Here is a 24554-nt window from a genome sequence, read left to right on the forward strand (position 1 = left end):
TTTGTCAAGCCCTGCTCTCTATGTACTTGGAGCTACGAATGAGAGGAGGAATAATAACAATGACTCTGTAATTCCTAGACACAAGGAGGATGCAACAATTGTGAAAATAAATGGTATTTCTTTTTATTGCCTCCTTACAAAAAGGCATCTAGAATCAATACATTTGATTTGGGACACCTGATACAGACTTTCAACCAGTGGTTAAGTTATGGGTTTAGCAGAAAACCACTGACTTCAGCTGTCATTCTGTCCCAGGTGCACCTGATCCATCATCTTTGTCCATTTCCTTGGGCTGCCAAATCCCTTCATGAGCAGATCCCAGGTTAATCACATCCGGGAAGCAATAATGAGACTGAATTATAACTGAGACACCCTGACTAATGTTCGCTGAGGTTCTTTCACATTGAAAAGATCACATCTACTGTTCCACTCATGGGTCAAACAAGCAGACCTGCCTTGTGGCTTCTTGGGGGTTGAGGGGTAAGATCTCAGGGAGGAGACTGAACATGGCAAGAAGGGGAGCATCTGTTAAGCCCTGAGGCGCATCCTCAGCAGTCAGCATCTCTGGGCAAGGTGAATGCAGGCATCCAGATGTAAACTGCCTCCCTCCTTGCTCTGCAGCTGATGACAAAGTCCAACTCACTATTTCAGGTCCACGGAAGTGAGCCCTCTCCATTTGGTTCTTTCCAAAATGGGCAGGGGCAGGACTGTGATATCCAGGGGTGTGTGGAGCAAGTCACACTCTGGTCTTCCTCCTCTCCTCCACCTACCATGGCAACACTGGTCCTTTATGGAGCCCAGAATAAATGTCTGTCAAGCACCTTTTCCAGGTCAATGCTCAGGCTGGCATTGAGGCACATGAAGACATGATCTGCCAACGGCCACCATGGGGAACAGCCGAGTCAGCTGAGGGAAAGGATGGGAGGCCTGGGAGAGGAGCTCCACAGCAGCAACCACCGTCCCCACCTCACAGTGACACTGGCAGGCTCTCCATTTGCTATACCACACTGCGATTCTGCTTACCACCATCTCTGCTCCTTGACCACAAGCCCCACATGGATGGGCACCCCACCTCACCCATCTCTGTGGCCCCATCATGGTGCTTAATACCTAGATTGGGTTCCTGAATGCAAGGATGGTTGGACAAGCACAACCACCTTAGGACCTTTCAACAGCAGCTGATAAGAGACCTTCTTCCTCCCCTTCTAGCTGTTCCCATGATCACCAGCATTCTTAGAGCTCCTGAATGTACTGTCGTCCAGCCCCCCAACCCCAGGAACTCCCTTAACTAACCTGAAGGTCTCCCTGAGTGTAGGCTGTGAGGCAGATCAGCCACACTCAGGTGTCTAAGAGAAACCAGCATAAGCACCCCCAAAAAGGGCAACAACAAACTGAGACGCTCTTTGGGGGAGTGGTGCATTGTAAAATATGGGCGGACACACCCTTGTCAAGAAGGGATGTCACAGATAGTACGAGAAAAATCCCAGTCCACGAGAAGGCAGCAATTTCTATCAGAACAGGCCTTTTGAAATAACTTGCAAGTGAATTACAGCGGCTGCTTCCTATGGGAGGGAAAATTATTTCAGGCGGCTTCCAGCCCCATGTGCCTCCTTTAATTCAAGTCATATGCAGGAAATATTTATTGAGGGTGGAAGTCTCCCCATAGGTGTGTTTTAAGATCAGGCCACACTGGAGCACTCCAGTTAGCTTTTTAAAGCTGCCTTAAAAGAACATTTTTAATGCACCATCTCCTTTGCTTTGAACTGATTTCTCATTGCAAACAAACAACCCCCTACAAATATCTGCTTTCCTCTGCTTCTCCTCTGGTCTCGGCTGCCAGGCAAGCACTGAGTGCTTGGGGACACCACCATTAAGATGGTGGTTTTCAATAGAAACTTGGCATTTATCATAGTGAGAGTATTATCTTCTCAACAGAAGCTGACAATTTGTCCTATTCCTCCCTTGAGAGAATCCAGTGAGATCACATTTGCTTCCCCTGCATGCTGTTTCTCCTACTACAACATTTCTTTGCCTGGAAAGAAAATATTGTGACTCCTTGCCATATTCACTTCATTAGCATAAGAGGAAAAAAAGCCAAATCCTCCACTTAGCCTCCCCCAACACTAACTCCAGCTGGGTTAAATCTAGGAGGATCTCAGAATGAGGACTTCCATGGTTCCGGATTTGTCAGAGGGATAGCTGTGGAGGGATGGGGGCAGAGGCTGGGAGCAACTAAGAAACTGGTCCAAAAACCGTCCATTTGGCACACAGAGAGGGCTTTGTGCAGATTAAGGGAGGGAGTTTATCAGAGGGAGTGAACCTGGTGAAAGTCAGCAATTTGGGGGTTCAGAAACACGGGATGTTGGGGGGAATGGGGAGCAGAAAGGGAATGCAGGCAGGGGAGACTATCATTAAATACCCATGTGCCAGACCCTAGGCAAATGTGTATCTTTTCATTCTTACAACCCCATTGTAAATGAAATTGTATGCCCGCTTAACAGATGAGAAACCAGGCTCAGGAGACAGTTGAATCAATAGCCCAGGGTCACAATGCTAACAGCAAATGATCTGGATTCAAGCTCAGGTCTGCCCAATTCCAAAGTTGAGAATTGTTCAACTTCACCCCACATAATCCCCCCATAACCCCACATAATTCCCGACAGTCTGGCAGTAAATGCCAACGGCATCTTCGGTTCATTCAAGAGGCAAAAATGTACCCACAAACACATTCTCCGTGTCCACAGCCAGATTTCTCAACATCAGGGAGGACTGTGCTGTGGCTTAATGTTGTTGGACCCATTTTCATTCCCCAGCCTGGCTGATCACAAGACGGCAAGTCTGGGAGAGAAACTGCCCGATGCCCATCCAAGTACCCCCATCCCTGGTGCCCAGAGGATCCATAACATCTATGAGCCTAGATGAGTCAACGCTCTCACCGTCTCACCAGCTTTTCAAAGTCACTGACCTACCCTGGTACCTCCCAAGCAGCAAGTCTACTGCTTTTCTTAGACCAAAGACAGAAAGAAGAGAAGGAGAGAAGATGAAACAGAGTTGCATATCCCAATTTTTACCCTCCTGACATCCTTCCCTTCTCTGTGTCTACCCTCTATGCCAAAACCTGCCTGAGAATCTACCGACTCTGAAAAGGGCATTGCTGACCAGCTCACCCTGCCCAGATATTCCCTTAGTTCTATTAAGCTTTTGCTGCGGGTTGGAAATAGCTAAGGGATCCTAGGATGCAGGGTAATAATGGGTTTCACATAAGGAAATGCTCCAGATAATGGAATATACTCTCTTAATGCCCCATTTTAAAAAGAAAAATCCTGGCTGGGCAGGGTGGCTCATGCCTGTAATCCTAGCATTTTGGGAGGCCAACACGGGCAGATGCTCGCCTCCTTTTAAGGCCAGGAGTTTGAGACCAGCCTGGCCACCATGGCGAAACATCATCTCTACAAAAAATACAAAAAATTAGCCAAGCGTGATGACAGGCGCCTATAATCCCAGCTACTTGGGAGGCTGAGGCGGGAGAGTTGCTTGAACCCGGGAGGCAGAGGCTGCAGTGAGCCAAGATTGTACCACTGCACTCCAGCTTGGGCAACAAGAGTGAAACTCTGTCTCAAAAAAAAAAAAAAAAATCCTAATTTTACCCTTTGAAACTCCTTCTCCAATGACTGGAACTTCCCTGCCCTCCGATACAGAGGATCCATTCATTCCACCACTGTTTACTGAGCACCAACTACTGCCCAGGCCATAGGCCAGTCCTGGTGCTACAGGGTGAGTAAACAGACCCAGCCCCACTTGGTGGAATTTACAGTCAGGTCAAGGCAAAGAGACTACACATATCTGACTTCTTGATAAGCCAAGATTCCCTCTTCCGTATTCCCATTATGGATTCTCTCAGCTCCTGGTTTCTTTCCTTGATGACACAATCTGTAATTATTTTTATTATTTCCTTGCTTGCTTTTGGCTGGTCCTCCGCCACCCACACCCCATGCTTGTTAAGCTACAAGTAAGCAAGGATCTTGTCTGTTCCACTCACCAAGGTGCTCCTGGCTCCTAGCTCGGTACCTGGCATTCAAGGTAATCAAGGTCTGCTGAATGAATCAACGAACAAATGAATGATGCGTGAGGCTGTAGATGCAATGCCTTGTGGGCCTAATGAGGAAGGATGACTGTTTCCCTGCACTAAACAGTCCTACATTGCGGAGCTTTTCAAGATCGAAGCCTCTTTGTTTTTATAGGTTTTCTCCCTCTCGCTTTACACTGAGTTTATTAACATCTTTCCACCCCTTAATATTTGCTATAAATTTAAAAGAAGCCAGAAAACCAAGCTTATTAGAATCATATGTAAAGGAAAAGGAAAGAAAAACTTAAATGAGGATCTGAAAAGCTCTCCCAGGAGGCAAAATAAATGCAATAAACAGATTAGTGGATCAATATATATAAAGATATTTTAACAAACATCAGCCAAATGATACTGGGACAATTTCCAGGCAGCATCCGTTACCAAAAAAAGTTTAATTATTCGAGAAAGAAATGTAAAGAGTGTTCATCAGAAGGATCCACCCAGAAGAACTCTCTTTGGGCCTACATCGGTTCAACTCTTTCATCAAAGCCAGGGCAACCGGCAAGTCAGTTCCACAAACTGGAAGCAGCGGGGTAGCCGGATGGAACTCGAGGTACATCCCACCAAAATTACATAAAACTGAATCGTCGTCTTTATGCTCAGAAGATGCAGGAAGGGCTTTTTAGTTTGCATCATTGCCAGGGTGGGTAGAAGAATTGAGTGGTAAGCTCCCCCACAGGACAGATGGAAAAGATGAATGAGAGAAGGAGACAGACAGAGAGAGAGAGAGAGAGTGTGTGTGTGTGTGTATATAAAGGCTGTTGCACTAGCAAGCCTACTGCTAGACAGGACTAAAGTGGAAACTCCAGAGTCTCAGAGGACCTGAGTCTCCAACGTCGAAAATAACACCACCAGCTCATGTTTCTAACATTTGTTAAGTGCTCACTCTGTTTCTTAGCAGGATGCTAACAACTATGTGTGCATTAGCTCATTTAATCCTCATGACAACCCTATGGGTTAAAGACCATCATTATCCCCATTTTACAGATAAAGAAAGTGAGGTGGGAAGAAGTTAAATGACCTGCCCAAGGTTACCAAGCTAGTAAACAGATGAGCTGGGTCTAATACCAGACAGACTGAGTGTAAACAACCTATGCTCTTATTAGCAGGCAATATGCTCAGCCAGGAGGGTATGAAAACTATACAGTCTGAGGGCCAAAACCAGCAGCCTCCTGACTTTTGTAAATAAAGTTTTATTGGAATATAGCCACAACCATTCATTTTCATATTGTCTTTGGCTGTCATTGTGATAGCATGGCAGAACTGAATGGTTCTAGGAGACCATCTGGGCCACAAAACTAAAAATAGTTATTATCTGGCCTTTTGCAGAAAAAGTTTGCCAGCCCCTATACTAAGGAGTAAACAATAGAGATTCTCAACTTTTCTACCTATGTACTCCTCCTAAAGGCAAAGTACGTTAAGGGACAGCCCAGAATGACCAGGAACTGATGCAGCCAGAAGCGATGCTGAAGTGTCTGCAAGTATCACAGTGTTTCAAAAAAGAATTATGCAAATATTGCATTCTGTGCCATAATATTTGTTCTAATATAAAATATTTTAGACAAACTGGCCAGGTGCGGTAGCTCACACCTGTAATCCCAGCACTTTGGGAGGCTGAGGTAGGCAGATCACTTGAGGTCTGGAGTCCGAGACCAGCCTGGCTAACATGGCGAAACCCTGTCTCTACTAAAAATACAAAAATTATTCAGGTGTGGTGGCACACGCCTGTAAACCCAGCTACTTAGGAAGCTGAGGCAGGAGAATTGCTTGAACTTGGGAGGCAGAGGTTGCAGTGAGCCGAGGTCGCACCACTGTACTCTAGCCTGGGTGTCAGAGTGACCTTCCTCAAAGATGTACCATAGTGATTCTTCCCCCTGCCCCCCGCCCCCAGACGCAGTCTTGCTTTGTCACCCAGGCTGGAGTGCAATGGTGTGATCTTGGCTCACTGCAACCTCTGCCTCCCAGGTTCAAGCAATTCTCCTGCCTCAGCCTTCTGAGTAGCTGGGATTACAAGCACCCGCCACCACACCCTGCTAATTTTTGTATTTTTAGTAGAGACAGGGTTTCACCATGTTGGCCAGGCTGGTCTGAAACTCCTAACTTCATGATCCACCCGCCTCAGCCTCCCAAAGTGCTGGGATTACAGGTATGAATCACTGCGCCCGGCCATACCATAGTAACTCTATGGCACTACAAACAACTGGTCAGGGCCACCCCAAAGAAGATCACCTCAGGATAAACAGCTTAAGTTTAACAACAAACCCAGAGTCCTCACCCAGGAAGTCTAGATTTGAACCTTGGGCCCCACTGCTGTTGGGCTGAGGGGTCTTACATAGTCATTTATGCTCTCCTAGTCTTCCTTACCTAATTTTAAAATAGGGATAATTATCCTACCTCACAGGGCTGTTGGGACAATTACAAGGTAAAAGATACATGAACGGTTCGGGCAAACAGGAATCCCTAAATCTGAACACAAATACCAACTTAGTTGAATGGAAAGCAGTGACATCAATACGTCCTCCCTTTTTGCTAAGAAAACAAGTCTGTTGATAAAAGAAATGGGTTGCTCTTATTAAAGAATAAAAATCGGCCGAGTGTGGTGGCTCACGCCTGTAATCCCAACACTGGGAGGCTGGGGCAGGCAGATCACTTGACTCCAGGAGTTTGAGACCAGCCTCGGCAACACAGTGAAACCCTGTCTCTACTAAAAATACAAAAAAATTAGCCAGGCATGGTGGTGCATACCTGTAGTCCTAGCTACTTGGGAGGCTGAGGTTGGGGAATTACCTGAGCCCCAGAGACTGAGGCTGCAGTGAGCTGAAATCATGCTGCTGCACTCCAGCCTGGGAAACCATAGTGAGACCCTGTCTCTAAATAAATAAGTAAAATAAAATAAATAAACAAATAAATCTGTTTCCCTATCAGAGAATCTGCAAGCTCCCTTGCAAACTACTCCAGCATTTCATCTCCCTGTTGCTTTCCACACCCTTGTCATTCCATAAGAAAGCTGGGAATAAGATCAGGAAGCCCATCTCTGATCATTCCATACTCTCACTTATTTTTCCTTAAGTGAAAAACACCTTAAATTGTTTTGTCAATACTAACACTCTATAAGCAAATCTGAAAATATTTACCTCTGCCGCCAATTATAAAAGATGGTTAGCGACCTCGACAACCCAAAATCTCTAATTTACAACTAATCTACTTTCACAAATTACATCTTCTATAACAGACCACCTAAAAACGACTTCCTGTAAACAAACCACTCTGCTGGGTTTTCTTTTCTTTTTTTTTTTAATTTAATTAAATCCTTATTTTGCTCTTTAACTACAAGAAGCTCACTTTTCACTACATTGGGGCAGAATTTTTTTTTTCAAGAGACACAGAAATAATCCCCAAATAGAAGCCCAGAGGGGTGCACAGACAGACAGACTGTGGGTCTGTCTGACCTGCCTTCAGCAGCCACTTGCTCATTTAACACTTGCCTGTGCTCATGCAAGGCCCCATGCTGGCTGTTTACCCAGCAGCTGGATTAAATGAAGGCAGAATGTAAACAGGTATGAAGTTAGTGTTCTGGAGCACGCAGGAAGGAGTATTTAAATCTCCTTGGAGGTGGTCAAGGAAGATGTTGACCCTTTTAGAGTGTCAGGCCAAGTGTCTTGACTTCTCCAAACTCTGCTTGAAGGTGACCAGTTCATTCTAGTTTGCAAGGCCCAAGTTCCTAGAAACCCCCTTACTCACAGGCAAACCCAGACAACCAGTCACCCTACCTGCATCCTGCCCAGGTCTTCTCCCTACGAGGAGGAATCATCATAATATTAAGTTGGCCTGTTGTGCACTGGCTCCCATACTCCCCATTTTTTTTTTTTTTTTTGGAGACAGAGTCTCACACTGTCACCCAGGCTGGAGGGCAGTGGCACAATCTCGGCTCACTGCAACCTCCACCTCCTGGGTTCAAGAGATTCTCCTGCCCCAACCTCCCGAGTAGCTGGGATTACAGGTGCCCACCACCACGCTCAGTTAATTTTTTGTATTTTTAGTAGAGACGGGGTTTCACCATGTTGGCCAGGCTGGTCTCGAACTCCTGACCTCATGATTCGCCCGCCTTGGCCTCCCAAAGTGCTGGGATTACAGGCGTGAGCGACCGTGCCTGTACCCCACACTCTTTCATCTGTCTCCCACACACTACTTGTACCAAGTAATTATCAACATTTCATGGTAACAGCCCCTCCATCAGATTCTTCCTTCCTGGAAACATCAATGGTCACACAAACATCCCACAAAGAAGAAAGGCCCATCACCTAGGCTGCAGAAGGTATGTGGCCTTGTGGCAAATCAAATCCCACTTTGCCAGTAACTCGACTTAGGAAGACAACACAAAATGGAGGAAGAAATGGAAGCAGCATATACAAATTCAATCTATTCCATCTCCTATTTATTTTATGCAAAGTTTTCCTGGTCCTTATTAATGCCAGCTTTCCCTCCGCCATTTAATCTCTGCTTCTATTTCATTCTTAGAGGCCTGTGATTATTCTAATTCAGCATTTGGATGACTTCATTTCCACTCAAGTACACCCAGGTCAACTTGGATAGAAAAGAAAGAGGAGGAGAAGAAAAATAATCAGCTAAAAGCTATTAAATATCAGCCGTGTGCCTCATGATTGGTTTTAAAGGCAGTGGTGAGGTTAGCAACAGTCAGAAACTCAACCCTTTTGCCTCTTCCTGCATATTAACATTTTTTTCTGGGGCTCTCACTAATATGGCTTCGAATGTAAATAAAGTACAGATTGGCAGCCCACTTTTAGCTAATTCACAAATACCAAGTCTGAATATACGGAGCTGTAAAAATTTAGAGGGTGGTAACTTGACAAATCTGGCCAGTCTACAGAGAGACTATTTCTAAGAGGACAAAAGAAGAAAATAAAGAAAGAAAATGGAAGAAAAAGAAAAGCATACAGGACCTGTGTAAGGGGGTATCCTACTGAGGTGGGGGGCGGGTGGGAATCTCCATATCAATGTTCACTCCACCGAACAACAGAGTTCGATTTCAATGCCAAGTCTAAATGAACTGCGCTTTCTCCTCCATAAGAACCACCCCTTGCACCCACTGGCACAAGCTTGAACCATGATTTCTGGTACACTTTCAGTTCCCACTGAACTACATCTAGGGAGAAAAAGGCTTTATTTTCTCATACTAACAACTCCATTGTAAGTGACATCTTCAGAGGGCCCAGGAGGACTCTGGGAAGGTGAGCTGGTGGAAGTACTTCATACCGGCCCCCCGTCGCTACCCACCCAGGGCTCATTAACTCCTTTGTGCCCAAGGGCTCCCCTACCACTGGCTCTCCTCTCCTTGCCGCAGCAGAAAAAGTAAATACAGCTAAATCATACCAGGAAATGTGGTCAAACAGCAAAGCTGAAGTTTGAGCCTTGTTCTTCTATTCAGCCTTGTTCCTCTACCTACTCTGCAAATGCACATGGCATTTGATTAGCATAATCTCAAAGTTTTCCCAGCTTGCTACCCAGAAGGCATCCTAGTTTTCTATTTGTATATTTTAAAACACTGTTAACGAGCAATAATAATGTCTGATGCCTTTGCCTAACAACAGCTGGCTATATTTTATATACTAAGAGGGAAATGGGAAGTTTTCCTAGAAACCCACTATTTCAGAATCTCCTTTTTGAAGCAAAAATACGAAAATTTAAGAGAAGTAACGTTAGGGTGCTCAATCTTTAGAACTCGACAACCTTACTGGCTTCAGCCGAAATCAGTCTACGGAGGAAAAGTTCATCAGGAAAACACAAAGTTGTTTAGCAGGAGGGTTTACCTGCAAAGCCCCAGGATCATATTACTCGTGGGTAAGGTTTGTTTGCCTCTGCCACCTGGCCTAGAAGGTGGAGGAGGCAGAGGAAGCAGGATTCTCCTGTCTACTCACTGTGCTGTTTCCCACTGAGCAGCTCGGCCAGGGGTCAGGGGGCAAATAAAGTCCCCTCCCCTTATGACACACTTCCAGAGGGAGATGCTGACACAAACCAGGCAGAAGATTAATAAAACATGGGGACAGTGTTGGCTTTGTTCTGGGCTATTAGAGGAAGAAAATTTAAACACAAAAGTAGCCTTCAGCCAGGGAAGAGCGTGCGCATGGTCCTTCCTGGTCCAGCCTACAATGAAGGTCTGAAGGGCAACACCCAGGCTCTCCAGAAAAAGGTGGAGCAGAGGACAGGGTGAGGCCCGGGAGGCTGACCACTCCCTGGGCGACCCACCTACATGAACCACTTCAGAGGACAAAGCCTCACGGGAGCTCAGATGTCCACAAAGGACACACAAGACTTTTGTTTTCCAAGCCTCCTCTGAGAGAACCACACAGCACAGAGGTCTGTTTATCTACGACGCACATTTAAAGCAAGAAAACACTACCTGAGGATCACAGTCCACTCTCAGGCTTATTTATCTTCTCACAGATCTCGTGCCTTTTAAATTTCAAAGGGCTTTATGAGACTTTTATTCCAGGTATGACTCTCCTCACACATACAGTATCAAAAGGGGTGTCTGAGTGGGGGCCATGAACGCAGCTTCGCACCTGCACAGAAAACCCCGGAGCTGGGGGATCACAGGCACCCAGCGCTTCCTCGGGCCTCACTCACCGACAATCGCCCACGCTGGCCGGATAAATGGGAAGGTCTCATTACATTAAAAAAACAATTCACTCTTGTTTTCTTTTTTTCTTCCCCCCAAAAGCTTTCACACACCATTCTCCAGAGCTCAAGTTAACTTTTATGGGCCCCCACACAACCCCAATCCGACACAAAGGGCTCCAAGGACCCTTTCACCTGGTTTCCACAGCGATCTCCCACTTTGACGAGACCTCAAGAGCTGTAACTTTCCACGCCGGTTCCTGGAAGGCCTTTTCTTCCCGGCCACCACAGTGAGGGGCTGGCACAGGAAGGGGTTAAAGCCCTCATGTCAAACCACAAACTCAGGCACTGGCCCAGAAGGGACATGGGAACCAGAGCAGCCCGTGATAAAGGCTGGATTGTAGCAGCCCGCTGAATTGGAAATGACTTGTAGGCCTAATGAAACAGAACTTTGGCAGTAACACAGAATGAAAGGAATGAGACAATAAAAGGCAGGAACAAAGGGTGCAGAGTCGTTTCAGCTTAGCAAAATAAGCTCACTTTGTTGTTGGGGAAAGCCAAAGCCGATTAGGATAAACCAATGACTAAGCATAAGTCTTCCAAACTAATTACACAGTTCACCATGTGAAGTATAATTGGAAGCCTCCAAATGCGGGCTGCTTTGCTTTCACAGGAGTTCTAGAAAGCGAGAATTACCTAGCGAGCTCGGCACTGAGCTGCCCTATCATTGCCGGGAACAGCTGAAAGGTGCGGAACCGCTCCATCCGGGACGAAGCCGAGAATTCATTAAGTTTAAAGGCCTCTTTTTGATCTCCAAAATCCTATAAGTGAGAATTTAAGAAACCGGTACTTGAAGGAGGGGCCTGAAGGGGAGAAGGAGGAAGCCCGTGTGTGTGGAGTTTCTTTGATCCAGTGCATTTTAATTACCAGGCTGGGCTCTTCCGGGTGGCTCTGCCGGGAGAACAGTGCAGAACAGGCCGCCTCGTCGCCAGGGTCTACACGGGCATATCTGGAGCATCATTTACCTGCCATTTTTTAGAATGGCCTATATACATCATTCCTGTGTGTATGGAATCAGGAACACAGATAACGTCCACTAAGAAACCCAGGGCAGTAAAACAAATTACTGTATATCAACGTTTTTGACAAATGAACAAAACCTGCTCCTTCTGAGAAAGATGCTGCTTGGTGGTAAAGTGGGAGGTGGGGCTTTATAAACAGTAAAAAGAGGCAAAGGGTAGGTTGTGCACAAACAAGTGACTATCCAGGCTCTCCTCAGCATGGGCTGAGTGATCTTGGAGAACTTCCTCACCTTTCTCAACATCAGCCTCATCACCTACATAATAGATCTGCCAACCATCTCACTTGACACCCTTGAGAAGCACATTGTAAAATGCATTAGAAAGCTTAGCACCAGTAACTCCAATTCAGAAACAGCGCACAGTAAAAGGATCTTCATAGTAAAACCTGGACCTCAAAAATTCCGAGTTTCATTAATTACATCTAGCTGGTGAAATAGGGAGATGGAAATACTATAACAGTTTTTCTGGCTCTTACTCATAGGATGAAGTTCCAGTTTATAAATAGTGGCTTTTTCCAAATAAAGAATCCCTTCACTGTCCCTGCGTCATGAAGGCCCAAAATAAACTCTAACATGGTTTAGACTGCTGATTATATACCATGCTTATTACTACTGACAACGTATTATTTTGGTTATAGCCTATAGATACCTTAGATTATAATCTATCCATCCTATTAATGTTTGAATACTTTCTACATTACTGACTTTTCAAGCTTAAAACTAACATAGGAATAATTCAGTCCAGGGGTCAGCAAACTATGGTCCACAGACCAAATCTGGTTCATCACCTGTTTTTGTAAATAAAGTTTTATTGGCACACAACTACATGCATCTGTTTACCTGCTGGTGATGGCTGCTTTCATCCTACAAGAGCAGAAGTGAGTAGCTGCAACAAGGACTACATGGATTGCAAAGCTGCAAATATTTAATATCTGGCCCTTTTTAAGTTTTCCAACCCCTTCCTTGAGAAGAGAAGCCGAGGCCAGCAAAGGAACAACCTGTCAGGCTGTCCCAGGGAGGTCAGTCCACTGTTAGGCCCAGCATGAAGCCCTGGAGTATCTGCTGCCTTGCCCTTCTCCAAGGACAGACAACCCCGGAACAGCTACCCAGGAGTGGGAATGCCATCCTCACCCCTGGGTAGCTCATGGTGACGTGTGGATTCTGCCAACCTGTTAGCTGTTAACCTCAGTTGGCAGAGTCCTTATGCCAGTGGCCACGCTTCGTGACCTGATCTTAAATATAAACAAGTAACAACATCTCTAACCTTGGGGAGAGGGGGGTGTATTTTCTGAGAGGAAGGTGGAAGAAAAACACAAGAGGGTTTACAAGCCTCCAATTTAAGTTATTTAAAGCTCCCGGTGTGTCATTCTGTACCCACTCCACTTATAGTAATGACATATTTAAACTCCCTTAGCTCAGCCCCTTGATAGCAGTCTTACCCATCTTGATTGCCACCTGAAATAAACAGTTGGGAGAAGCTGCCACCTCAGGCAGGATGGGATGAGGGAGAGGAGAGAGGAATGACGGCAAGGAGACCTAAAAAGAGAGTGGTACACCTTGCATGGAAGCTGTGAAAGGAAAGTTCTAGACTTGGAGGAAAAGGAAGTAGGGTGTGAATTCTGGCTCTTACACTGTCTTACCTGGGTGACCTCTGCTGACACTCAGCCTCCCTGGCCCTGACTGTCTACCTTCGCCAAATAGACTGGAGGATACCAATATCTGCTGCACAGGTAAAATGAGGTGATGAATGTCCAGGTCCCCAGCACTCCAGGGCACACTGAAGGGCACAATATCTTCCTGTCCTTTGCATCTTGCCCATCGTCAGTCCATCTTGGGGACTGATCAGCAGTTGGAACAGGGCGCAGAGTTCAGATGCTGTTATCAGACAAGCCTGGAGGGGGAGTCCACACCCAGCTCTACCTCCTGGAGGGCTGTGACCTTGAGTCCAAGAGACAATCCCACCAAGACCCCACTTAACAGTCTACAACATGGAGAATACCACTACCAGCCCCCCCAGAGAAAAATTAAATGAGATAATGTGAGTAAATGGCCTGGCCTAGTATCCCACACTTTGCACTCGCATACACCTCATTAAATTGCAGTTGGTTAAAGAGAGTCAAAAACAATTTCACACAGTTAGAAATGTGTGTGCACAGGGGGTGTACACATGTGTGTGAATATACTTCATGCAAGTGTGTGTGTGTGTGTGTGTGTGTGCACATTCATTCTGTTTCCTTCAACCAGAATATAAAGTACCGAAGGGGAGAGGCAGTCTGTCAATTTACCTGTTACCTCCTTTCACAACCACTGGATTTACTCATTGTAGTGCTCCCAAGGCCCAGCAGCAGAGTCTCCCTGACTTTGATCATTCTGGATTCAAATAAGTTATGCCAGAATCCTGAGAGGTGGTGAGTCCTGCCCAAGGGGACACACACAGTAACACAAGCCACCAGCCAAATGAGAAACAAGCTATTCTGCAGACAGACACAAATAATGCACAGAACCTATGTATGAAAAAAAGCTACTAAAATATGAGCATTGAAGAGCATTATGGCTTTGATACATTCAAAAGCCTCTTTGGTCTTTTAATAAAACACTTGATAAGTCTGCACATCCTGCCAGAGTCCACAAACATTACTGCAAAATTAACTGGGCAGCTTCAGACCCGGCGAGTGCCATGCCAGGGAAGATGGTTTGTGACTGCTTCTCAGACAAAAGGACAACTGTTCTAAGGGCAGCAATGGTGGCCACTGTGGGCATGGCCAAAGCTTGCAGTGTGTCTTACTGGAGGCATACTGGGTCACAATGATAAGTGTTAATGAAAAACAACAGAGAGAGAAACAGAAATATAGAAAGGAAGAAAGAGAGAGAGAGAGACAGAAAGAAACCAAGGGTTGGGGACGTGCAGAGATGTGCTATGTGTTGGCAAGTAGAAGCCTGTCTGGAATACTCTAAAAGCCCATCTGGGCAGCACCGACTTTTCTGACACAAATAGGCCCATGAGATTCCAAGGCAGGTTATGGCTCGAAAAAGAAATCCCACTTCATGTTTGCAAACACTACCCCTGGACTTGTTTTAAAAGCAGAAAGATAGCAAAGAGGGCTCACCCTCCAGAGCTTTCCATTATGCAAGCCGGACCTGTCTCATTTAATTATTTCCAATCCCTCTCCCTAGGCAGGGTGGGGCTGGGTGATGGACAAATCCCCCTTACTGCTTTAAATCAGTCTGGAAGAGAGAAGTGCTATAACGTACACAGTCATCAACACACTTGGCTATTCTTTAGACCCAGCCAGAATGAATCCATCCCCAGCTGACAATACCAGAAAGGGCCATGGGGGAGGCCTTTTCAAAACCAACCTGGAAGGGCAGCTCAGAGCCACTCAGAATGCAAGGCTGGGCTGGAGGAGGCTGGCTTCTCTTTGTTGCACGGTCTCCTATCCGGGCAGAAATTAATACCAGAGACAAGAACATCTCCATTTTGAGGCTGAATAAAGGTCATGGCCCTCATCCCAGACAGTAGTTCACAAACAGAAACACCTGGGGACAGGGTCATAGCTGCCTATCACCCTGGGCAAACCAACAGCACAGAACCTTCAGCCTGGCCAGTGGGTGGCTGTGCCTTTGTACCCATGGCAAGCACGATACCCATCGTGGGAGGAAACAAGTGATGGAGCTTAGCACAGGCACTGTGTCTTCTCAGGACGCCTCAGCAGCTCTCTCCCACGTCAGCCCTTCAGCAGGGAAGACCCAAAACTGTCAGGAGGAGACTGTCCCAGACCTGGGCTCCCACGCGATGTCCACAATTACTCAAAGATGCAGGATGCAGCCTCCTTGAACCTGCCATTTCCACAGGGGCCAGAGGAGGGTGGTATACACAAAAGCCAACAAGGGTCAGCCCTCCTAAGGCAACAGGGCCATCTGAGGAATGTGTCATCCTCAGCAAGAACCCACTCTCAAGGCACCATCTCCCTTCACCCACTAGAAAGAGGCCGAATTAAACACCTCACCCACGGTGACATGTCCTATCTGTCGGTCTGACTCTCTATCATACACACACCTTCTCACACTCTGTTTCCTGGCTGCTGTTGGGGCTCTTGGGTTGGTCCCAGCCTGTTCCAGAAGCAGAGCCCAGCGGGTAATTTTACTGCTGTCTCACAGACATTCAGGTCAGAGAATGCTGACAGGTACAGGCCACGCATCGTTTCCGAGTCTCCTTGGGCATTTGACAGGGGAGGGTTCAGCTGCAAAGGGCCCCAGGGAGTCTCAGCTCTCAATGCATTTTCCAAACAGGCACAGAAGGGAGAAGCCCAGCACCAACCTGCATGCCTCTAGCAGCTTCCATGGGAGCTCCTGCCCTGCGAGTCACAGCCCCACATCCCTCCCCAGCTGCCGTCACCACCAGCTCCCAGCCCAGGCCCCATGTGGCCAGCAAATGCCCACAAAACTGCACTAAAAGGCCACTCTGTCTGCTCCTGCCAGCACGTGGGACATCACACCAAATGCAAGCCAGACTCTTCCATCTCAGCTTCTGCTGAATTTCACTTAAATCTTGATGGCCATGTTCAAGGACAAGGTTCTTGAGGACACAGCTGTAGCAGGGGCGGGGGCCACGGTAGCCTCTTCTTAGGACTGATGAGGCTACTTCTGGCATGTGCCATCCAACCCCATCCACCGCTTACCTTGCCAAACTGCTCGAAATATTGCTTTACATCTTCCACTACTGTGTTCGCAGATAACCCGCCTACAAATATTTTCTTTGTTCTTGTGACCATCTGCAAGAAATGACAAGAGAAAGGCATGGGTTAACCAGGTTATCTAAAGCAGGGCTCAAGAGGCTGCTGAAACAATCTGCTCTCCACATTTCTCTAGGAAGGCAATTTTAGATATATTCAAGCTGCATGGTGCGGGCATTTAGATGTCTAAGGATGCTAGAGACAGTCACTCTGCATATCTCAGGCATTCAGATGGCAACCTAAAAGCTTGAGTTTCATACAGACACAGAGACTTCAGAACCTCATTGGCCACAACACACAACTTCATTCTGATGGACTAGCAAAAAGAGAAAAATCACACGTCAAGCTATTTTAAAGCTAAGAGACGTGAACAAAACAGACCTAAATGCATAAAAACTGCTGCCCAGAAACCATCCACAAAACCTGTCAATAAGAAATGCACACGATTCAAAAGTACGCACAGGCTGCCTACGCTGAGCTGTTTGTGCTTGGTGCTGGTATACGTCTGCAAGCAACACAGACGCTGACCTCGCACCTGGAGACCACCCTGCAAGCTTTGTCCAGGATTCCTCCTCCTGATTTCCTGTGATTCATCTTGATTCAGCCTGCACCCAGTCAAGCCCAGCTAATCCCCAGATCCCTACACTTTTGTTCCTGCAGGTCCTTCTCCTTGGGGTGCCTCTCCACTCCTGAACCTAACTACGGCAAGTTGTAACCTTCCTCTAGGATCCAGCACCTTTCTCCAAAATTCAAAATAGTTATTTATCAATCCAGCCAGGAGTTAGTCCACCCTTTTCTGAAACCCCCTAAGAGTGTCTCCATATCCCTGTCTTAACACTCACTGCTCTCCACCTTGTGTGAAGTTACTTCCTCCTCCAGACAATAAGCTCTTGACTCCTCTACAAATCCTCCACCAGGCCAGGCACAGCGTCAGGCACATAGAAGCCAACACTGAATGTTTTGTAGATGTATGTGTGAAAAAATGTGGCCACATTTCCAAATCCCACCAGCTCCAAAGCCAAAGGAGTAGGAAGCTCAATGACATTAACTGCTCAGAGTGGGGACCAAAATCTTACATGTAGGAGCCAAAAATCAAGAAAAATTTCTTTCTAAAGACTGAGTTTAGGCTATGTGCCATTTTAGTTTTACTGTCACAATACAAAATTGTAGAATTTGATGGGTGAGGGTCTGACCAGTTTGTTGGCATATAATCAACACACAATGTTATCTGTTTCTACTGCAACTTGATGTGATGTAGGATGCTGAAGCATAGGAGCCATGGCTGCCTGGGTCAGTCATCACAGAGGCTCCCGGCATATCTGCTCAGTGAATGAGTGAACCAACCCACCTCAACAGGAGCCTGAGGTGAGTGACACCAGGGGGCACAGTGGTTACTGGCAGGCTGTGCTGTAGGGCACTGGAAATCCAGCTCCTGGGTCTAACTCTGGGTGTGACCCTGGGCAGGACTCACTTCCTCCTAGGTATGAGTTTTCTGCAGCATGAGATGCTGGGCCAGGGCTCCAATGTCCCACCTAATGCCCGATTCCCATGAATCCACAAGCATCATAGCCATGATGCAGAGAGGCTTGCAGACTCCAGGGAGCTCTTGCTTTAGCTTAGTAGCTCCCACAGAAGACACATGCCACCATAGCCTGCTGGTCGACCCCAAACTTGGAGCTCGTAGACTCCAGGGAGCTCTTGTTTAGCTTAGTAGCTCCCACAGAAGACACATGCCACCACAACCTGCTGGTTAACCCCAAACTTGAATATCCTTGTCATGGACGTTCCACAGTGTTTTAAGAGGACATAATTCTAACAACTCAGTATACCACCTACTCCCTACTTCCTTCTGCCCATTAGAACCAAGCAGTGGCTTGCTCATGTGTTTAAAGCTGGGATTGACTGTTTTTTCACCTCTTTTCAGATGAATGGGGGATTAGATGAGATAGTGCATGTGAAAAATTCTATGAAGATCCCACCACTGTGCACAGCACTGAGCTCCAAGTACCTCTCATGACCTGGTTGGCCTCTTATGCTCACTCATTATTGTCCATCTCCCTTCTCACCCATTCCTTAAGTCTCCCTGGTAAATCAAGGTCACTTGAATGGCAAAATTCCATCAAGCCCTTTCCAGATTTACATCTGTCCCTACACTCATGAATCACCAAATTTTACTAATCTAACTTTGCTAATGTATTCATTCAACAGATACATTAAGTGCGAGGTGCTGGAGCTTACATTCTAATAGAATGTGGAATGTAATCCACTATAAAATGAAGATATAATGATTAGCCTACCATACAAGGTTCCTATCAGGAGTAAATTAAGTAATGTATGCCGAGTGTCTAGCAGGGCACTGTGTAGCCGCTAAATAAATGGTCACTGTAACTGACCAAAGTCAGTTACTAGACTCATCTTTCAAGCTCAGAACCAAACACGCAGCAAAAAGACACATTACACAAAAACGTGTCTTTGAAAAGGCATCTCTTACTGTCCTATTGTCTTCCACTATAATTTCAAAAACACTTTCCTGCATCTCTACATGCTTTCAGATGGGCAGAGATTCCCAATAGTTTAATTTTAGATTTTTCATTCCTTTTTTTCCCTTACCCCAGCCAAGTAATTAAATGTCTGTAAAGAAACACTAACGTGATCTACCAACATACACTAGTAGAGTTCTCAATTTGAAGAAACTCTAGAGAGCCATACTATAATCTGAACCCCACGGTCTCATTTATACACTGTTTAGAGTCGGGCGGGTATACAGCAGCCCTGTCTATATTCCAAACGTTCATGTGGTCCCAGAGAATTCAACAAACAACATGTCTTCATTCCAAATAACAGAAGTCAACAGATTGTTCATTCCCCAGTAACTGGTGAAATGAAAATATCTCTTCATACACCCTCCACCATTGCCTTATAGCCATAAACCTGCCTAGACAGAGCCCTAAACACAGAGGCAGCCATTCAGCTACAAATCTACACAGTCCCCAAAAAGCCTTTAAAACACCTTTTTTTAAAAAAGGATGAGAAATTCCAGGTCCCAGACAATGCACCAAAGTGTCCAAGTTACTAAAACATCCTCTCCAGGGACCAGCTCAGATACAGTGATGGATCCCACTCCTCAGCAAACACTGAAAGAAACTGTTTTAATCAAAACCTTCCAAACGTGAAAAGGCCAGTGGAAACATGGGCAACCCTTGGTTAGCTGCTCACCAGTGTCTCGGCTTTAGGAGAAGGGGGCACAGCTGCGGGAGCGACAGGGCTGTGCACAGTGACCTCTCCCGCCAGGGGCATGCTGGGGGAAATGGAAGTGATTTACTTTGAGAATGCTGCCAGCATGACTGCCAAATGGACTGTGGCCTGCTCCACAATTTGCATTCTGGTGAGGGACACAGGAGGCAGAGAACCCTAGAGTCACACATTCTTCTCTCGGTTTCCTTGCCATCTCCATGGCTACTGAGGAGGGCAGGAAGGGGATGGGGCTGGGATGTTGTGTCCTGACTCTCAGTGGGACTAAATGGAGGTCCTCGAATTCCCATCAATACTATGCAAGGTTTCTATGGACACATGAGGGTGCACACACATGTATATGCACATGCATGGGTGTGTGTTTGGGTCAACTCCAGTCCCACTCCTTGAGTCTTGGCTTCCATTTACCTAAGGAACCATTCAGTATCCCTGGAACTTTAAACCTGGACACAGTGAGCTGGACAAGGCAGGCCCCTGGGTTCTATACTCCTTTTGGGTTACAAAAAAACAAAAATCCTCTTTACCCAGTGAAGAGAGAGCCACCTGTTTTCCTCCTAGGATAGGCCCTTCAGGTAACTGTTTCCTAACCTGCAGCCTTAACACCAGTAGAGTACCCATATAGGGTACAGGGAAGCAGCCACTGTATCCCAAAATGCTCAGATGGCCCCACTCAGCTCCACAGTGAACTGAGATGGAGAGCTACCCATCTGTTTCAGGGAGCTCAGTCCAAAATCCATTAGGAAATTGATCTTAAATTTCCTTTGCTTGGAGTTTTAGTGGAGAGGTTGCGGATAACATTTTGGTATGTGAGTGCTTCCCACCACTAGAGACACCAGATACCTACCCGACAGCCTTGCACCATGTGGGGACAGCCCCCTCTCCCAGCAGGCGCCCCTCCTTTTATGGTTTAAGGTGTCACTCTGGGAAGCAGGAGGTGTCCGTGTGCATGTGTGCGTGTGTGCGCTCTTGCCTGTGTGCACAAAGGGCAGTGGGGAGTGTTCAGGCTCTCACAAATCATTGCTGGAAAGTTCTGCATCTAGACCTGTAATTTAACTAAACACCGCTGCTCTCCACATACCCCTTGGCTCCATAAAGAAAACCCCAGCACCCATTCCAGTTTGGAAAATTGCTGTTTACACGTAAGAACTGGCCAAAGCCAGTACTAACCAGAGCTGCAAAGAGCACTCCACCTCCCTGCCTCTAAACAGAGAGCTGGCTTTTTAAGTTAAAAAAATTCCCTTTTAAAAAATGTGTTTCCATCAGAAACGGTCACTAGGAATGGGACCACTGTTTGTATTTTTATAAAATAGGATAAAGCAAATGGGGTGTGTGTGTGTGTGTGCATGTGTGGTGTGTGTGCTGTGTGTGTTTTGTGTGTGTGTTGAAGGCAGAGTGGGGTAAGGGGAGGTTAGAAAAGAGAAACTACTTTTAAAAATGAGATTAAAGGGAAAACTTAATTCCAACAGCACTGGCCTAAAGATATTCATTATCACACACGGAAAACAAAAACAAAACAAACACCAAAAAAAACAAATATTTCTTAATCAGAACAAATACATGAAAAGGCAGGAAATGGCTCTGGAGAGCCTTAAATGAGTATGAGAAAGGCCCACAGAAATTAAATCAGCTCTGGCTATTATCATGTTCCTTAAAAGAGTTCAAATTCCCCATGATGAAAAAATGTAAGCCATCTTCACTCCCCAAGAACACAGGCTTGTTTGCAGATGATGCCTCATCTGTGGGAACCCCAAGGTGGAGAAAGCCCAGGAAAGATGTTAAAATGCTAGCACTGGGTAGGATGCTGCAAACCTTCTAGTTCATCCTCCCCATTGTGCGGATGGAAAAGTCAAGTCAATGAGATGACTCGTGTGCTAGTTAAAGGCAAGGCAGGTAGTTAGGAGGACAGCTTTCCCAGGCTCAGACAAGGGCTCTGTCTATTACCCCATCCTGTCCAGTGACACTGAAGAACAAAAGTGCTCACCAAATTCAGAATCCAGGATGAAATCCTATGTATCTGCCAATGTGGCAGTCTTCTCCTATCAGTCTGCATTTGAGAATTAAGTCCAATCTTTGTATGGCAGACCCTCGAGCACGGCTGCCTGAGATCACAGAACTCCCGAACACCAAGGCCCCATTCCCCAAGGTGTTTCATTCAAGGTACCTCCCCTCTAAAATCCCTACTTCTCCCCATATTTTTCCCATCCTCCCTCACCCTCACAACTGCCAATACTACCATTCTTGCCACCACCAACTCTACCACCATCACCCTCGGAGCCACCCTCCTGCCACCTTCATCACTACCATAACTACTATCACCATCACATCTGAATCCAGTGGCAAACTTACTTAGCTTGCAAAGTCAGAACACAGGTCAGGTATTGGGCATCTTCTCCAACTGTTTCTAGGATCACATGTGGAAAAGAGACTGGGTTGGATCAAAAAGAGTTCCTCCAAAATTCGTGTCCATCTAGAATTTCAGAAAGTGACCTTATTTGGAAACAGGGTCTTTACAGATGTAATTAGTTAAGAATCTTGAGATGAAGTTATCCTGGACATAGGGTAAGCCCTAAATCCAGTAACGGGTGTCCTTCTAAGAAGAGGACAAACAGACACAGAAAGAAGGTGGCCATGTGCAGATGAAGGCAGGGCCTTGAGTGATGTGCCTGCAAAACCAAGGAACACCAAGAATTGCTGGCAACCACCAGAAGCTAGGAGAGAGGTATGGGACAGTTTTTCCCACAGAGCCTCCAGAGGGAACCAGTCCTGCTGACACTTTGATTTCAGACTTCTGGACTCTTGAACTATGAAAGACTATATTTCTATTTCTTAAACCAATCAGTGTGTGGTAATTTGTTACAGCTGTCCCACAAAACTAATACAGAGATCTATTCGGGAGAAGTGCAAGGACACCACTGCCTTGACCTCACCTTTTTCTGGTGACAGCAGAGCCACAGTCCACATGGAAACTCTATCAATTATGGGGGAAGAGGGCATCACACCCACCCAAGCAAGGCAAGTCACGCCCACTGGCAGAGGCCACAGGGAGGACATCTCTGCCTTAAATGGTCAAATGACACCTGTCTTGAGGTAAGGAATGGGAAGGACAAAGCCACCTGTAAGGAGAAGCAACCCAAAGGTGACACAAGGATTCAAGTTCCTCTGATAAAAACACATGATGAAAGTAAGGCCAGGGTTTACGCAAGGGCAGGCTCCTGCCTAATAAAATCTGAGATGTTGAGATATACTTTTCCCCTATGGAAAAGCCCTTTTACTGGTGTCTGCTTCCCTGCCTAGAATTCTCTGCCCTCACTGTAGATCATCTGTGGGCCAGGCCTGAGCTATGCACTTCCCATGAGTTGCCTGACTTAGTCCTCATGTCAATCTTACGACAGGTCCCAGCCACTCTTCCACAGATAAGGAAACCAAGAATCAGAAATGTTAAGCATCCAAAATCAAACAGCGTATGGAGTGACAAACGGAGAATCCAAATCTTGCCCTTCCTATTCACTGCTCTAACACCTTCATTTGCTACTGTGTCATCTTCTTTCTTTCCATAAGAAAAAAAACAATTGGAAAAAGGGGAGGATTGAGGGCACCATAAGGAGCAGGTATGTCTTCACCTTTTCTAATTTTGCAGCAAAGATGCAAAAACGACAAGCCAGATCTTCCTGGTGGAAATTTAAAATGGTGCAGCTGCTTTGGGAACAGTCTGGCAACTCCACAAATGATTAAACATAGCGTTGTCTGTCAGCTCCACAAATGATTAAACATAGCGTTACCAGGCTGGGCATGGTGGCTCACACCTGTAATCCCAGCACTTTGGGAGGCCAAGGCAGGTGGATCACCTGAGGTCAGTAGTTTGAGACCAGCCTGCCCAACATGGCAAAACCCCATCTCTACTAAAAATACGAAAATTAGCTGGGCATGGTGGTGCACGTCTGTAATCCCAGCTACTTGGGAGGCTGAGGCAGGAGAATCACTTGAACCCGGGAGGCGGAGGTTACAGTGAGCCAAGATCGTGCCATTGCACTCCAGCCTGGGTGACAAGAGTGAAACATCTCAAAAATAAATAAATAAATAAATAAATAAATAAATAAATAAATAAATAAACAAACATAGTGTTACCATATGATCCAGCAATTCCGCTCCTTAGTATATGCCCAAGAGAAATTAAAACCTATATCCACCCAAAAACTTTCACACAAGTGTTCATGGCAGCAACAGCCAAAAAATAGAACAACCCAAATATCCATCAACAGACGAATGGATAAACAAAATGTGGTACATCCATAAATAGAATATTATTCAACTGTAAAAAGGAACGAGGTACTGACACATGCTGCAACATGGATGAACCTTGAAAGCGTTATGCCAAGTGAAACAAGCAAGACCCAGAACATCACATATTACAGTTTGGGTATCCCTTATCTGAAATGTGTGGAACCGGAAGTGTTTCAGATTTCAAATGTTTCTGGATTTTGGGATATTTGCATTATACTCAATAGTTCAGCATCTCTAATTCAAAAATAAAAAATCTGAAATGCTCCAACGAGCATTTCCCTTGAGCACCATGACAGCACTCAAAAAGTTTCAGATTTTTGAGCATTCTGGATTTTGGATTTTCAGATTAGGGATCTTCAACCTGTATTTGATTCCATCCAAATGAAAGTCCATAATAGGGAAATCTGTAGAGACAGCAGGTAAATTAGTAGTTGCATAGAGCCAG

General features: G+C 45.9%; 1 protein-coding gene across 10 annotated transcripts in view; it reads right to left on the bottom strand.

The window, feature by feature from the left end:
* The window catches only part of MSI2 (musashi RNA binding protein 2), a 427746-nt gene that overhangs the window by 266584 nt on the left and 136608 nt on the right, over nt 1-24554 (bottom strand). For all 10 annotated transcript variants that reach the window (XR_008679738.2, XM_055386794.2, XM_055386792.2 and 7 more), the window contains one exon: nt 16523-16615. Coding sequence is in view for 9 of the 10 variants with exons in the window: in XM_055386794.2 (XP_055242769.1) it covers nt 16523-16615 (93 nt within the window). In the remaining variant the exon portion in view is untranslated. The remainder of the gene's footprint in view (nt 1-16522; nt 16616-24554) is intronic.

The sequence above is a fragment of the Gorilla gorilla genome, chromosome 4 (assembly GCF_029281585.2).
Source record: "Gorilla gorilla gorilla isolate KB3781 chromosome 4, NHGRI_mGorGor1-v2.1_pri, whole genome shotgun sequence".
Lineage (NCBI taxonomy): Eukaryota > Metazoa > Chordata > Mammalia > Primates > Hominidae > Gorilla > Gorilla gorilla.